Source organism: Bos mutus, chromosome 18 (genome assembly GCF_027580195.1).
Source record: "Bos mutus isolate GX-2022 chromosome 18, NWIPB_WYAK_1.1, whole genome shotgun sequence".
NCBI classification, from domain to species: domain Eukaryota; kingdom Metazoa; phylum Chordata; class Mammalia; order Artiodactyla; family Bovidae; genus Bos; species Bos mutus.
The window spans coordinates 29897430-29914607 of NC_091634.1; the positions used below are offsets into that span (position 1 = coordinate 29897430).

The 17178-nt window shown below is 41.3% G+C and overlaps 1 protein-coding gene across 1 annotated transcript in view; it reads left to right on the forward strand.

Moving 5' to 3' along the window:
- The window catches only part of CDH11 (cadherin 11), a 158663-nt gene that overhangs the window by 105913 nt on the left and 35572 nt on the right, over positions 1-17178 (forward strand). Inside the window, exons 3-7 of the mRNA XM_070388319.1 lie at positions 857-1257; positions 5829-6123; positions 9123-9242; positions 11225-11392; positions 14867-15054. Coding sequence (XP_070244420.1) covers positions 1030-1257; positions 5829-6123; positions 9123-9242; positions 11225-11392; positions 14867-15054 — 999 coding nt within the window. The 5' untranslated portion in view covers positions 857-1029. The remainder of the gene's footprint in view (positions 1-856; positions 1258-5828; positions 6124-9122; positions 9243-11224; positions 11393-14866; positions 15055-17178) is intronic.

Below are 17178 nucleotides of genomic sequence, written 5' to 3' on the forward strand. Positions count from 1 at the left end.
ACTCATCTGACAGTTGAGCCCTTCCATCCCATCCTTCTGGAAGTCTTCCTTAACAGTCCCCACTCTCTGCCATCTCCATTCTCAATCCCCATCAACTATGTGTTCCTCTGTGGAATGCCCATAGTGCCCTAGGCCTCCCTACTACAAAAACACAGCCAAGAACAATCATTATCATTAATATAATGAAAAGAAAGAAAGTGAAGTCGCTCAGTCATGTCTGAGACTCTGCGACCCCATGGACTGTCAGCCCACCAGGCTCCTCCGTCCATGGGATTTTCCAGGCAAGAATACTAGAGTGGGTTGCCATTTCCTTCTGCAGGGGATCTTCCCAACCCAGGGTTTGAACCCGGGGCTCCCACATTGTAGGCAGACGCTTTACCATCTGAGCCACCAGGGGAAGTCCCACGATCATTAATATAATAATAACAGATAAATATGAAGTGCTGACCACATAGGAGGTCTGGGCTAAGAGACTTAGGGCTATGACTCAGATCTGTACCTTTTACTGAGTAGGATTCCCTGGCCCATTTCATAAATGAGCAGGCTGGGCTCAGTGTTGGCTTACCCTAAACCCAGAGCTAAGTAACTGGTAAAACTGACTCTCAGACTTGGGCAGCTGGACTCCACAGCACACACGTTTTATCCTCATATAGACTTTGAGGGGTTTCTTCCTGTACGTTTATCTTATTTGGCGTGGTGAACTGGCTAGAGCCTGGAGACTATTTCTCACTGGCATCTAACTCCTCAGTACCCAGCGCAAAGCCCTCACGGCGTCCAGCATGGGTCAGTGTTTACAGAATAGAATGGAAGTGGGGATGGAACCTGTGACTAATCTGACCTTTCCTGCTCCCTGCAGAGGCCGACCGGGGACGTGGGCAGCCCTGACGTGATGTGCTCGGCGAGGAGAGACCTTCCAGCCCGAGTGAGGTCTGCGTGACGCGTCTGGGGAGGCCGCCATCCGCCAGGCAGCCGCACGGTCAGCGGACGGGGTGACAGCCGCATTCTCCTGTGCCTACCACGTAACCAAAAATGAAGGAGAACTACTGTTTACAAGCCGCCCTGGTGTGCCTGGGCATGCTGTGCCACAGCCAGGCCTTCGCCACGGACCGGAGGAGCCACCTGCGACCCTCGTTCCACGGGCACCACGAGAAGGGCAAGGAGGGTCAGGTGCTGCAGCGCTCCAAGAGGGGTTGGGTCTGGAACCAGTTCTTCGTGATAGAGGAATACACGGGACCCGACCCTGTGCTCGTGGGCAGGGTAAGGCTGCTCTAACTGCATGCTCACTTCTCACTCCCCACCCTCTCCGGACAGGGGTCCTGGCAAAACAAAAATCTAGGAGGGAAGGTAGCAGTGGTCTGATCATCACTAAAAGCCACCATATCCTATTCATTCATCCTTCCAGCTTTTTTTTTTTTTTTAATTCCTAGGCATCCATGTTAAGAACACTTCTGTTTCCACTTGATATTATACCCTAAAAACTATATTTTTAATGGCTACCCAGTAGTCTCTTGAATAGAAATGATGATTATTTATTTAACCATTCTCCAACTGGGGGCATTTCCCCCACGACGTCCAAACCCCAGCGAGGATGCCTTCCTTTGTGTTCTTATAATGCTCTGTACTATTTTCCTCATGGCTTTTTCCCTGTAGTACACACGTCTGTGTATCCCTCTGTCTCCCTCACTGGACCCTGAGCCACTTCCATCAGGAACTGGTTCAGTTTTGTATCCCCAGGTTCTGACACCAAAGCCCACTTCTGGGGACACCTCTGTGAATATTTGACAAGATGAATGGATGCGTCATGGGAATGGGTGGGATTCTATCCAGTTGGGCTCAGGGATGGAAAACCCCATTTCAGAAGGCTTGAGAGTCCTAGTACTACTGAGAAATCCTTCATTCTCTGAGTATCCCCTCCAAAAGTGCAAGGGCAGAAAGAGTCCAAAATATGTTTGAGGGCGTGTTCCCTGGTGATCTAGGGGTTAGGATTTGGCACCTTCCCTGAGGAGCCCCTGATGGGGGATTTGGTTCAGTCCCTAATAGGGGACCTGAGATCCTGCAAGCCGTGCAGCCAAATTTCAAAACCCAAAATAAAAACAAACAAAATAACAAAATATGTTTGAAAAACTGACTGCCAGCTATCACTTGTGGTAAAACATACAGCCATCTTTCAGATACATAACACATAAGAGCAGAAAGCCTGCTATGTGAAGGTAAGAGGGAGGCAAATGGTACACTGCAGTAGAATAGTCCCTGGCCCCAAAGAGTTCAGGGGCTAGTGGAAAAAGAGACACTTATCTAAGCAATTAAAAAAAAAAAACAAAACTAAGATAAGGAGTAGAATAATAAAGAAATTCACTAAAAGTGATTATGAATTTACGTGGCAAAGTTTAGGAAGCATGAAGGGAAGCTTCATGGAGACGATAGTAATAACTTGTGACCTGAAAGATGAGCAGGAGTTATCTAGTGAAAGGGGAGAGGGACAAGAGCAGATTTGTGGGGTTCTCATTTCTGAGCCTCATAGATTCCAACGAAGTTATCTTAGTTGCTGCTTAACATGGAACTACCATTCCATATTTATGGAATTGACATCTTTGGAAGAGGTTCATATTAGTGTCCTGATAATATTGTTAAGGGTTGGAAAAGGGTCTTTCTGAAGAGATGTACCAGAGCAGTTTCATCATTTATATCCAAAATGGAAAGATCACACCCAAAGTAGAAGTACCCTTGAGAAATGGAGCACAGGGAAATGATTGGCACATAGAATTCCTTCCATCAAGGAGATAGTCTCTATGCCCAGAGAGGAAGAAGAGACTTGAGCCACAGCAGGAGCTGTGTGGCTTGAACAATGTGGAGAGTGTCTGTGAATTGTTCTGAGAAAATAGAACTTTGGCCACAGGGACTTTCTCCCTAGGGAGCAGGGTGTGTGTTAGGGTGGGGAGGGCAAAAGACACAGGACCTAGAGGGCATCTCTATGGAGCAAGCAGGTGTTGTATCTACTAAAAGGCAGCGGCAGATACAAGAGGAGGGGAAAATCTAGGCATGTGAGAATGAACCAGATGTCAGATTGGATGGGGAAAGAAAGAAAAAGAAAGAAAGTGGTTAGAGCCTATGGAACTTCCCTTTGAGATAATGCTGATCTCTAGTTCTCCATGAATAGGAGGATTAGACTAGATGACTTGTTCCCTAAAAACCTTGATTTGGTGTCATTTGAAATTGAGTGATTTAGGATGTTCTGATGGAGAAGGCCATGGCACCCCACTCCAGTACTCTTGCCTGGAAAATCCCATGGATGGAGGAGCCTGGTAGGCTGCAGTCCACGGGATCGCGAAGAGTCGGACACGACTGAGCAACTTCCCTTTCACTTTTCACTTTCATGCATTGGAGAAGGAAATGGCAACCCACTCCAGTGTTCTTGCCTGGAGAATCCCAGGGACGGGGGAGCCTGGTGGGCTGCCGTCTATGGGGTCGCACAGAGTCGGACATGACTGAAGCGACTTAGCAGCAGCAGCAGCAGGATGTTCTGAAAATGTGGAATTTGGCAAACTATGGACTTTTAGATCTGCAGGGAGCAGAGTCTGCATCATGCTATGCTCTGCTGAGGGGATGGCCTCAGTCTTGGGAGTTAGGAATTGGCTGTGTCTGCCTCAGCAACTGATCCCTTGATAGAACTGAATGGGTTTCCAAACTGCTTTTTGTGTCCAAACTAATAAATGTCATTGTTAGTTGTGTGGTTAGTTGTTGTTGGAGAGGGCAAAAGGGAATTTATATCCAACTTTGAACTCTGAAAACAAGATAAAAAATATAAATGAGCACTATATTTAAATGTTTCAGTTACTTGGTTGATCATGAAGTTTAATTCCCAAGAGTCTTCCCAAATTCATATGTAATATATAAAGGTCCCTAGAAACATTCCTTGTCTAGACTCCCATTAAAGGAAGTGTTGCATTGACTTCCTTGTTCCATATTCCACAGTCATGGCTGAGCTCCTGACTTTTGCCAAGTCTGAGGCAGAGAAAACAAACAAATATAAACAATTATGGGGGGTTAGGAGGACAGCCAGAAGACTGTCTGCCTCTACTGTGGAAACTTGTATGAAGATTGGGGCAATTTGAGTCATCCTTTGGAGCTTCTGTATATTCAGATAACTTTGTATGTTATAAACTGCATTATTCATAAGAAGTGTTTAGCCATAATTTCATGACAACACGTAGCTTGTCATGAATAACAAGTTCTGAAGGAAAGTATTTTTTCCCCCTAATAAGCACTATAGACTAAAATCAAAATGTAATTTGTACCTACAGGTATCCCTCTGTGCTGAAATAATTGGTGTTTCACTGAGGCAATGCAAATCCATTAGATATTTTGGGGAAAATTGAAACAATGCAAAAAAATTTAAAAAGCAATGTATTCTATCCTGCTTTGTGATTCTGGGCAAGCTTTCTAGGTCTTGGTTTCATGATAATAATAATAATTAAAATCACATTAATAATAATATTAAAATGGCACTATAATAAACATTAAGATAATAATTTTAAGTAATAAGTATTATTATCATTATTACTTCCCTGAGAATAAAGCTTTTTAGTTTACACTAGGTTTTCTTAGGTAGTAGGTAGAACCAAGGGCTTTTTATCCACCTGCCTATTCTTGAAGCCTATGAGAACAGTGAAAGTAATGCTTATCTTTTCCCATAAAGGGTAAAATGAGGGCAGAAGAACTCAGATTAAGATGATAGCTGCAGAAATTTAGCTTGGACAACAAAGTACACTAAAGACTTTATTGCTATGGGAAAGTTGGATGTGGTCTTTAGGGGAGTTCCATGTTACAAAATACAGCAGAGTAAGGCAGAAGGCACAAGTGGGTGGTCAGGTGACCTGGATGACTTCCTGGCCCTGCCAAGTGTGGATTTAGGTGAGTTCCATCATTTTGCTGGGCTTTGTCAAAGGAGGGGAAAATCTCAAGGAACTAGTCTTTCTTTAGTCTAAGAAGCTGCATGTCTATCCGCCCTCTCCACGCACTCCGTGCTTATGAGGAGAATGGGGGAGGTCCTCCAGGCAGAGTCCATCCCCAGAGCCTCATACTTTCTGTGCCACACAGCAGGTCATCCAGAAATCCTGATCAGTGAATTGTTTGCGGTAACAAAAGCCTGGCGTCCTTTGGAACCTTAGTGTCCTTTGGAAGAAGACTGAAATAATGACCTCTATACAATGGATGAGATCAATACATATATACCAGTTTGGAAGGGTCCTCTGAATTTACTGTGGTAGGAAAACAGAGTTGAGAGTGGTGTGTGCACTGTGCACTTTATTGTGTAAAAATAAACCGGAGCACATGTATTTGTATAGATAGTCTGGCATATGCATAGAATATGTCTTAGAGGACTCATGAGACACTGATAACAAGAGCTGTCTTTTACAGGGAAAATGAAGGCGTGGCAATCAGAACTTACAAGATTTACTTCTTGCTCAAATGTGTGTCTTTTACTTTCTATAATATGCATATATTTCATTCAAAATAGCTCTACTAATGTGTATTATATGTGTTTCATATGTATGCATATGTAATAGGAAAGGGAGACGGAAAGCATGAATCTTAAAATTCAAATCTTCTGGACTCTGGCTTCACTGCTCCCCATATGTGCCCTTAGCCAAGACATCTTCTCTAAGATTACATTTCTTCATTTGTAAATGGGTTGAGAGTGTCTCCCTCTCAGTGTGTGTGTATGTCTGCGTGTAAACAGTGTATTCTAGCAAACAGCATGTGAGTGTGTCTCTACCTCCCCAGAGCATCCGTCATGGAATTACAAGTCTCCATTTCTCTTTTCCTAGCTTCATTCCGATATTGACTCTGGTGATGGGAACATTAAATACATTCTCTCAGGTGAAGGAGCCGGAACCATTTTTGTGATTGATGACAAATCAGGGAACATTCATGCCACCAAGACATTGGACCGAGAGGAGAGAGCCCAGTACACGCTGATGGCTCAGGCGGTGGACAGGGACACCAACCGGCCCCTGGAGCCACCGTCGGAATTCATTGTCAAGGTCCAGGACATTAATGACAACCCTCCTGAGTTCTTACATGAGACCTATCACGCCAACGTGCCCGAGAGGTCCAACGTGGGTACGTAAGGGAGGGGGAGGACGGACCTGCTCCACCTGCAGGCGTGCTGTCTCTGCGGGTGGGTGGGCTGGTGCCCATTCTCCCAAGTCGGGATGTAGAATTTATGCTGTAGCTTCTATGTTCAAAATAACAAACAAAAAACATTTCATGTATATAGTTGAAGTTTCAAATATTTCAAATTGCCCTGACGTTTTAAACTGTAACCTTACAAAAGATGAGGAGGCATAGAAGAATAGGAAAAATGTGATGGAACTCAGGCCATCCTGGCCCTGGTGCTTGTTAACCTTTTGACTTGGAATCAGTTCCATCTGTTCTCTTAGCCTGAGTTTCTCCTCTGTAAAATGGGACTAAAAGTTTCGACTCATGTAGGATTATAAATAATATACATCTGGTCACTAGCGCATGTTGGTGTTCAGTAAGTAATAGCGGCAGAGTTTGTCGCATGTCAGCACAGTGCTCATTAATGATTTACATGCCCTGTTGCATTTAATCTTTTCAGTGACTCATCTTTGCAATGAGGTAGGTCCTATTTGACATATTTTGTAAATGGGAAACCAAAGCTAGAAACAAGTTAATTATAATTTATTCAAGGTCATCTGAGCTATTAAGTGGATCCAGGATATACACCTCACCATGACACTGTGTCACCATCTGTTAGAATAATTCAGAAGCAGCTATGTCTTTCATCATGCATACAGACACCTAACATTGTTAGTGGACAATTCTCCTGGCAATAATTCTTGTTTGACTTTATAGAATGCAGGTTGTTGTGCTTGCTTTTTAGAAGCATGCCTCATATTAAGAAGGGTTTGCTTTTCAGACAGTGACCAGGGCTGTTCTGATCAGGGAGTAAGTATGGTTATGAAATCAGAGATTTAAAGTTCTGATGAGCTTAAGGATCATCAGGGCCTAACTGCCCGTTTTACAGATGAGAAAACCAAGCACTGAGACTGAGAATCAATTTGCCCAAGAAAGTTAGATACAGAAGTAACTAAAACCCTACCCCTCGGGACTTCCCTGGTGGTCCAGTGGTTAAGAATCTGCCTTGCAATGCAGGGGATGTGGGTTCAATCACTGGTCAGGGAACTCATATCCCACATGCCTTGGAGCAACTAAACCTATGAGCCGCAACCAGAGAGTCTGCACACCGCAACGACAGATCCTGCATGAAGCACCTAAGACTGGGGGCAGCCAAATAAAGATTTAAAAACTACTCCTTCCACTTTGCATATAGAGCTTGTGGTGCAAAAAAAAAAAAAGCCCTCTTCTCCTCCAACTAACGTGAAACCCTTCTCATACTTTATAAAAACTCACCTGGGCCTATTCTGTCTTGTCTTTGCCTTGCCCAGTTCTTTAGTTTCTCAGTAGTCACCTGGGGACTTTTAATGAGAAGCAGCAGACATCAAAGAAATCATTAAATAGAGGACAACAGTGTCAGCAGCTGAGCCAGGGGGAAAAGGCCAGTCATCAAAAAGGATGCTCCAGGGGAATTTTCATTGACCCCATGTCTTGGGGCAGCTTAGTGCTTAAGGATTAATATCAGACTTTGCATCGTGGCCTATGAGAGTTGTCTGCTGTCAGATAGTACTGGATTGGAATCATGGCTGTACCTCTGACCAACCAGGTCAACCCAGACAACAGCTTACATCTTTCTCAGTTTTCATTTTGTCATCTATAACATGAGGATAATATAAACTCTGATGAGGGTTAAATAAACATAGATGTAAAATACAAAGAGTTTTAATGAACTTAGTGGATTTCTTGAAGCAAATTAAGCATAAAAAATAATACTTTCACAAGCTCTACCATGAAAATAGAAAATAGAGCTTATTAATGCCATTACAAATGTCCATGATTTAGAATAGTACCTAGTTTTGTGGGATGAATCCTCCCCCAAAAGTTGTTTGTATGAAAAAATGAATTACAGAATTTTTTTAAAAAGTAAAATTTGTTCTTACACTGTGTGAAAATCACCAGCAAACTTGTAGATCAGAGGGCTGACGGGCTGTATAAATGGGCTGCCTTGCCTCTCACATGGAACCTGGCTCCTCGGTTGAAACTGTCACGGAAAGAACTTGGGCTTGGTTGTTTGCTGGGTAGAGGTTAGAATCCTGACTCTGACAGTGGCCCACTTTGCAAAACAGCCTGCAGAACTTCCTACCTGTCACACTCAGTACCTCACAAGCGCAATGAACGTAGAAAGCACCTAGCAGAGGGGCGGAATACTTGGAACATGCCCCAAACAGTGCTTGGCACAGAGGGATTCTATAATTACCAGCTCTCTCCCTTGACCGTCTCCCCTGCCCCATTCTGAACCGTAAAGGAATAAAGGGTTTTCCTACGAAAAACAGAATCCCCGCTTCTTTCAATTCCCTGGTTTCTTTCCACTGTGGCTCGCAATTGCTGGCCTTAGATCTCACCAGATGTCTACTGGTGATTTCTGTTGTGTGACTACTAGACCCATTGCAGGTGGGAAGATGCAATTTTCATGCCAGTAGGGAACAACATTCTGTACAATATTTATGGCCATAAATTAATTAAAATGTAGTATTAGCAGCCATTTTATTACATGCAAAGCAACAATAAAATGATGTATTTATTGCTCTGCTACAGATGGAAGACTGCACTCTGTCCTTTCATGAAAAGCAATTCATCATTAATTATCCTTTATTATACTCTTTGGGAAGATTTTTATTTAATTATTTCATATACTGAACATTCCAGTTGCATGGGCCTTAGAATGTTTTTGCAATAATGTTCACATTATTATTTTAACTACTAAGCATAGCAGGATGCACTATGAATATAGAAAGTTCATTTTTAAACTATGGGGATTAAAAAGGGAGGGGGGAGGAAGGGAAATTACTTTTGCATCTCAGTCTGGAAAATCAAAGCATATTGGGGCTCTCGTTAGTTTTTAATCTTAAGACAAAATTTGCAAACTAGCATATAATTTGAAAAGCGGAGGGATTGTCTCTAATGAATATTTCACTTTTAAGGAACGTCAGTGATCCAGGTGACAGCTTCAGACGCAGATGACCCCACCTATGGAAACAGTGCCAAGTTAGTGTACAGCATCCTGGAAGGACAACCCTACTTTTCAGTAGAAGCACAGACAGGTACCATGGAATGGCGTTGTGATTTGTGACACATTGTAAATAAGGAGTCCAGGCCTGCTGGCTGAAACCTTTTTGAGTCTCAGTTTTCTAAAATATAAAATGGGCCACCTAACAAGACTATTGTGCAGTGTAGACACTGTGCATTGCCTGGCCTGTAGTTAGCATTCAATGAACTATGCTTATGACTGCTTTTATTTGTATTGCAGCATGTCACATACTGCACATGGCCTAGCCTGTAGTTAGCACCCAATGAATTATACTTGTGACTGCTTTTGTTTGTATTGTGCCATGTCACAGCAATAAATATAATCCTAGACTGCAACTTTCCTCTTGATATCAGTTCTTAAAACTCAACTTCAACTTAAAAATGTATCTTCAAATATGTTTTATCATAAAATTCAACTGTGGATCCAAATTAAGAGACCATAGGACTTGAGGACTTTTAAAAACTGGCAGCTCTCAAAGCTTGAAGACCTCTGTGCAGGGTTGGGGGTGGTGGGGGTGGGAACTGATGAGGCTCAGGTATGTCTGGGAGGTGGCACATCCCCACCTCTTCTGCTGAGCTTCGAGGTTCCCAACAGGCATTAACATCCAAAAAGGAGGTTCTGCAAATCCTTACAGAAAACAAATAGCAAACAAAAAGAGTGAACGAATATGCCAGCCAAAACCTACACCAAATATTTCACTCCATGTGTACCAAATTTGATTCTAGGATCCTTTTATTAGAATAAACACTAAAATCCTATGAAACTGTCAGTCCACAGTATTATACCTCAAACTCCCTTCTTTTTTCCACAATATACCCCCATATGTTTGCAAAATATTTACAAAAAATCCACTTATATTAATACAGTTGAAATTTATCAAATATATGCATATATGTGTGTGTGTGTGTATAATATTATATTGCATAGCCTGCCAATCAGATATTTTGCCTGCTTACCGAATATAATTTCCACTTACCTATGTGATCATTTGTTTGTAGACACTATGCTTTGGATCACAATTTAGGGGGCTACTTGCTATGATTTCATCAAAGGCATTTACCAATTAATTTTGCCAAGGATAAATGTGGAATTGCATCTAAGTTTTTGAGATACTAAAATTGCTGGAGGGACTCTAGTTGCAATATTCGTTATCTCAAGGACTCATGTTAGGAAGGACAAATTTGAACCTACCAAATTATTTAACAGACAAGAAAAACGAGGCTCAGCGAGTTGAAGAATATTGCTGAAAAAAATACAAACATCGGGGTCAGAAAAGGATAAGGGCTTAAAGCTTCCACGACACTCTCTTAGATTTCCAGTGTAAATGTTGCTACATCTACAGACAGAAAAAGCTTGCACGTGTTCCCAAAAGATTTTAAGGGAACATGGTTTCCACACAAGTAATGCACTAATATACAGAGATCATGTAGAATTTAATTATTAATGTATCCTTGTCAGTGATAGGTGATAGTAAACAACTAGAGTTGACATAAGCATTGTGTATATTTCTAACCCATTTGTTATACACTTAAAAAGCTAATATTAACATTTTAGTGTATTGCCATTTACTTTTAACTTAAAATAGACCAGAGTAATGTTTCTAAGAATTATATGCAGGCACTGATAGTCAAAGGATTCTGCTGACAGTCCAGAAGCATGGGTTTATGCTATGGATGCTCATGTAGTGGGTCCTCAAATGTATCAGTCTTTAGCATCTTTAATTGTTATACCTGAGAAGGATGAGATTATAATTTGCATTTATAGTACAACATATAAAACATAAAATTTTAATGCTACATTAATAACGATGGCAGTTTGCTGGAAAATATGTCTATATGATGCTCCAAGTATGGCTATTTTTGATGATAAATATGTTGGAGTGACTCTTCTGTGCGGACAGCTGCTGTTTTATTCATCTCTGCTTCCTGTGCCTAGACCTTTCTTGTTATAATGTAATTAATGAAGATCTGTGGTGTTCCCTGCTCGCCTGTCCAGGTATCATCAGAACTGCCCTTCCCAACATGGATAGGGAAGCCAAGGAGGAGTACCATGTGGTGATCCAGGCCAAGGACATGGGTGGACACATGGGTGGACTCTCAGGGACAACCAAAGTGACGATCACACTGACCGACGTCAACGACAACCCACCAAAGTTTCCGCAGAGTAAGTCAGTGGGCTTGGTTTTCACTTTCCAATGGTGCCACAGCCAACTCTCTTCTCTGACCCATCCCTGCTATACTCAACTTTCCAGAAGGAATCTAGAGTAACGGAGGCTCTTTATAACATTCTTGATAAAAAAAAACAAAACACAGAAGACAGCAGTAATAACAACAGAAATCTTAAGTGGAGGAGAGGTAGTGGGAGAAAGTGGGAGAAAGGCATGGAATGTTTCACAACCCTGGAAAGAGAAAAATCCATTTTGCTAGGCACTCATAATGTGATGTAGTAATTAATTAACTTTTCTGCCTCAGTGTTCTCATTTCTAACCTGAATATGTAATCGTAGCTGGATCAGTTCTCTATTGCTACCTAACAAACTACTTCGGATCTTGTGCTTTAAAACAATAATAATTGTTTATTTTGTCATGAGTCTGAAATGTGGGCAAAACCTGAAAGAGGCAGCTTGTTTCTGTTTCACAGCATCAGTTGGCAGAGTTTGACTGAGGCTAGAAGATCCACTTCCAAGCTGGTTCAGTCACGAGGCTGGCAAGTTAATGTCAGCTGTTGCTTCCCGTTCGTGTCAGCCTCTCCAAGGAGTGGCTTGGATGGGTTCTGAAAGTGAGAAGAGCCCCAAGGACACCAAGTAGAAACTGTATTGCCTGTTGTAACCGAGCTTCAGAAATCACATAGCATCATTTCCACTGTAGTCATAAGACTGCTCAAATTTAAGTGGAGTTCTTACAGACCCCACCTTTCAAGGGAAGGACTGTTAAAGCCTCTTTGAAAGAGAAGCATATGGGTTGGGAGATACTGTTTGGACTATTTTTGCAAAATAAAATCTTCCACAAGATTCAGTTAATAGGATACTGGGACTCCCCCGGTGGTCCAGTGATTAAGAATTTGTCTTGCAGTGCAGGAGACACAGGTTCAATCCCTGGTCGGGGCATTAGGATCCTACATGCTCTGGGGAAACTGGGCCCACGTGCTGCAACTACTGAGCCCGAGCCACAGCTAGAGAGTCCATGTGCCAAGATCTTGCGTGCTGCAGCTAAGACCCAGCAGAGCAAAATAGACAAATAAATATTTTTAAAAAAACATTTAAATTAGTTGGATATTGTTAGAACTACATGAGCTACTGTAGAATCTTACAATGATGTCTGGCATAAGCTCTCAACAAAGGTTAGCCATTGTTATAATCTAGGTGATTATGGTCCTACAAAATTAATAGGATTGCAGCAGGAAATAAAAGAAAAATAATTTGAAAGGTCATTATTAACAATCATAATTACAACAACTACAACCTTTCAATGAATAGTTACTACTATTGCAAATCTCTATGAGAGCCTCTATTTCACAGATAAAACTGGGTTCCATGGAAGGTGCTGTAAGTTGCCTGAAGAATTACAGCATAGCCAGATTTTGAACACAAATCTGGTTATGTGTATAGTGCAGGTATAGACAGAGGTACAGTATAACCATAATGATGCTGGTGCTGATAGATCATGGGGAGTTCAGCATGAAAGCTTCTTTATTAGATTAGCTGGTAGAGCCTATGAGTTTATTGCCAGAGAGATGGCACTTTTTACAAATGAGAAAACAGGGAAGGCCACCAAGTATGGTCCCAGAAAGGACCATGGTCACTCAAAGGAATTCAAAGACAACAATCTCTGGAAGGGAGACATTAAGGTGGAGGATTACAGGGTGACAGCCAATTCTCATAAAGTCCCCAAAGAGATGAAGATTACTTTGCTTGGTCAGGCACAAGATTCAGCATCCCCAATAAGCTTAAGCCTCATAGAGCACTCTAAGAAGCTGCATGCTCCATTATCCACACTCTGAAACTGTCTGGTATGGATGCTGGATGGAAAGGACCATGCGGGGCTATTAGCAGGCGGTGATCAATGTCCTTGCTCACCTGCCGGCATAGAGTGAAGGTACATCACTGCTGTGAAGATAACCAGTTTTATAGCTGTGGACTTGAATGAGATTTAGAGAAAATTACCTGAGAGCAAGTTTTTCTAAACCTTGATGTAAATTGGTAATTATCTACAGAGACTCCCATCTCCTACTTGTGCTTTATCATGGAGGACATGGTGTGTTTAAGTTGAATATGGGTCTGAACAGAAAGCAGTCACAGCCAAACAATATAGATAAATGTACACAGAGTATGAAAATTGATAAAATCCACGTAAGGAGAAACTAAAGCTTAAATTGCTTAAGTAGCTTGTCCCAAACTACTAGGTTTGGCGGTGACAGAGGCAGAGATATCCAACCCTTGCTTCTCTACGTTGTTTCGCAGAGAATATTTTTTTAATTCTGATGATACAATTGAGATGATCTCAAGTCTTATTTCTTTAATGAAACCTTTCAGCGACTTCCTACACGTTTTTAAAGAAACTCGGACATCTTTTCCGGCTCCTGCAGTGCCCTTTGTGCACAGTTAGGCCCCAGCCCATTTACACTGATTTCCTACCAGAAGGCTGCAATCACACCTGTGGTCTTACTCTTCTGTATATATTCACTGTTTTCACTTTAGGGTTTTTGCAATTTGCTGTTTGCTTTGTTTGTACTTTCATCCCCAGATATTTACATGATTTATCCGGCCCAGTCCTTTCAGGAGATATTCACACACACTCACATGAACACACTCACACACAACATACACTTATACACAGTCACACTTATACACTTTCATTATCCTTTGTCCCTTACTGTATTTTTCTCCTTCTTAGCAATGATATCAGAGTATGTATACATCTGATTTTTTTTTCTCTGTAGAAGGAGGGAAGAATCTTGACTCTTTCATTTACTACTGAGTTCCCAAAGGCTAGGACAGTGCTCAGCATATAGTAGGTTCCCAATACATATTAAATCTATATGGAAATGTCATACTGTGAGAAACCTTTCCATATAAGATATTCATTCATCAAATGGTGAAGGAGGTAAAGTAAGAAGAGAGTCAAATATAGAGCTGGAAGGGTCATGACCTTGAAAGACAAAATTTGCATTTGACTTTAAAATAAATATGGAGCTACAGAAGGCTTTTAAACAGAGAAGACATCCTCTTTCTGGGCACCTGGGAGTGCCATATGTGAGCCTGAGAATGAACTCTGGGCCATTCCAAAGACGTAAAGAGAGGTTTTGATTTTTTTTGAATGTGTGAAGATATGCATGGGCCTCCATCAGTTCCTCATGGGAAATGTAACTGGGCATTGTTTTCCTTTCTCACGTGTGGCACATGCCCCCACCCTACCACCCTGGACCCTGATATTATTTCATCATTCTTTACAGAAAACATTTCTTTGACAAGCAAGCTGTGTGGGATCTTCCTTGCATCCATTCACTTCTTTTCATGTTTTCAATCAATAGGAAGCTCAGTGTCAAACCCTTTGAGAAATTTATTGGGATTCAATGAAATCTAAAGTCTTACAGCTGCCAAATAAAAGGGAAAATAAAAATAGATATCTTCTTCTTCTAGGCGTATACCAGATGTCTGTGTCAGAAGCAGCTGTCCCAGGGGAGGAAGTGGGAAGAGTGAAGGCTAAAGATCCAGACATTGGAGAAAATGGCTTAGTCACGTACAATATTGTTGATGGAGATGGGATGGAATTGTTTGAAATCACAACGGACTATGAAACACAGGAGGGCGTGGTGAAACTGAAAAAGGTGAGTTAGGGTGAGGAGTCAGATGTGGCAGCAGTGTGGCCTGCTTTGCCAGGACAACGCTGCAGGAAACAAAGAGTTGAAGGCTAAAAACTGAGAATATGGACAACTGAGGGCTGGACTTCAGACTTTGCAGCTGAGCTTTGAGCTTTTGGGAGAGAACAGAACTATATTTCAGAGGGAGCTGGCAGAAGGGACTGATGATGCCTACCTGAGATTGATAGTTTTTATACAACTTGGGGACTATAGTCAATAATAATGTAATATCTTGCTATTGTGACAGATGACAATCAGACTTGCCATTTTGAAATGTATACAAATATCAAATCACTGTGTTGTACACCAGGAACTAGCATGGTACTGTAGGTCAATTATTCTTCAAAAACAAACCAAAAAACAGACTCATGGACAAAGAGATCAGATGTATGGTTATCAGAGGTGGAGGATGGGTAAAGGGGAAGTTGGATGAAGGCAGTCAAAAGGGAAAAACTCCCATTTATAAGATGAATAAGTATTAGGGATATAATTAATACTGCTGAATGTTATATATGAAAGTTGTTCAGTGAGTAAATCCTTAAGAGTTTTCATCAAAAAGAAATTTTTGCTTTTTCTTTTGTATCTATATGAGATGATGAATGTTCACTAAACTTACTGTGGTAATGATTTCATGATGTATGAAAGTCAGATTTTATACTGTATATCTTAAGCTTATACAGTACTGTATGTCAATTATATCTCAGTAAAACTGGAAGAAAGAGAGGGGGTGATAATACTTGCCCTGAGATTACTGATTAGTTCTTTTATGCCTTGGCACAGTTTCCTCAGGGAAAGAAAGATGTTTAGATAAATCTAGATTTTGGAGCAGCCCTCAGCATGCATGAGGTTTCCTCGTTGGATCTGCCAAGCTGAGTCTATTAATATAGATTCTCCAGAACTTTTCCCATCTCAAACATCCAAGGTCTGTTACATTATTAGGCCTTCTATGAAACGTGAACCAAACCCTCTGCTCAATTTTCTCTCAGAACTGAGCCTGAGAAACAAAAATAATGGATCTTCCCTCATAGTCAGCTAAATTGTTGCTAAAAATGTGTTCCTGGGATTAATTCACTACAAAGATGAGCTTATTGTTTATTCTTATTTTGTTTTTTTAATTTATTCAATTCTAAATATTGGCCAGAGACAGCCTGTGACTCATACTAACCTTTGTTTGGTATATGATGAAAATCATATAAAATAGATGGTAGTATCCCTGTGGGCAATGATACCTTAGTTTAATTAGGAGGAGGCTGGGGCTCAGACAGGTTAAATAATTTAATCCTGTTGTAATCACACAGCTAGCAATTTAAAGACATGGAATTCAAAATTAATGTATTCTAAAACATCTTTCCACTTAAGGCATTTTGGAAATAGCTGGACCAAAAGGTTTTATAAAAGAGAGCCAGATTGGTTTTGCTTTCAGTGTATATTCTAGTAAAACGATTACCACCCCCCCACACCGATTTACCACTTGAGAAATCAATCTCTCTCCATCATTAAAGTATAAGGAGTATCAAATCTGAATTGGATGATGGAATTACCTTGGTTTTAATCAAACATTCATTTTCAACTTGATTTTGTAGCCTGAAGATTAAGCTCCTTGGTATGATAGGAAAGATTGGACTTGAACACTGATGAAAAAATTAATTTCAAGAACCAATAAAGAGTTTAGCTGCTGGAGAGGAGGCAAGGGTGGGATGGGAGGGAGATTCCTGGGAGGAATCTTTTAGTAAAGGGAGCAGGGAGAGATGTGTTCTCAGAAGCCCACTTTTCACAACATATGAAAGCAACGTTGTTGGGTTTGGGAGAAATATGAGGGGACCCAAAAACAAAGAAAGTAGGAGTGACTCTGTCATGAAAGAGTATGGAAGTTGGGGTAAACTTTGGATATATGGAAAAATCAACATTAGTGATGATGAATGGTATAGTCTCCGAAGCCTAATCACCAGCCACAAGGGGCTGGGATAATCACTCCCTCTGGTTTCTCCTCTGGAAAAGTAGCTGTGTGAATTGGCCTGTAGCATAGAGCTGTCAACTTGCTTTGTTAATTAATATGACTATCCCTCCTGCCTGACACTGACATACGAGCAG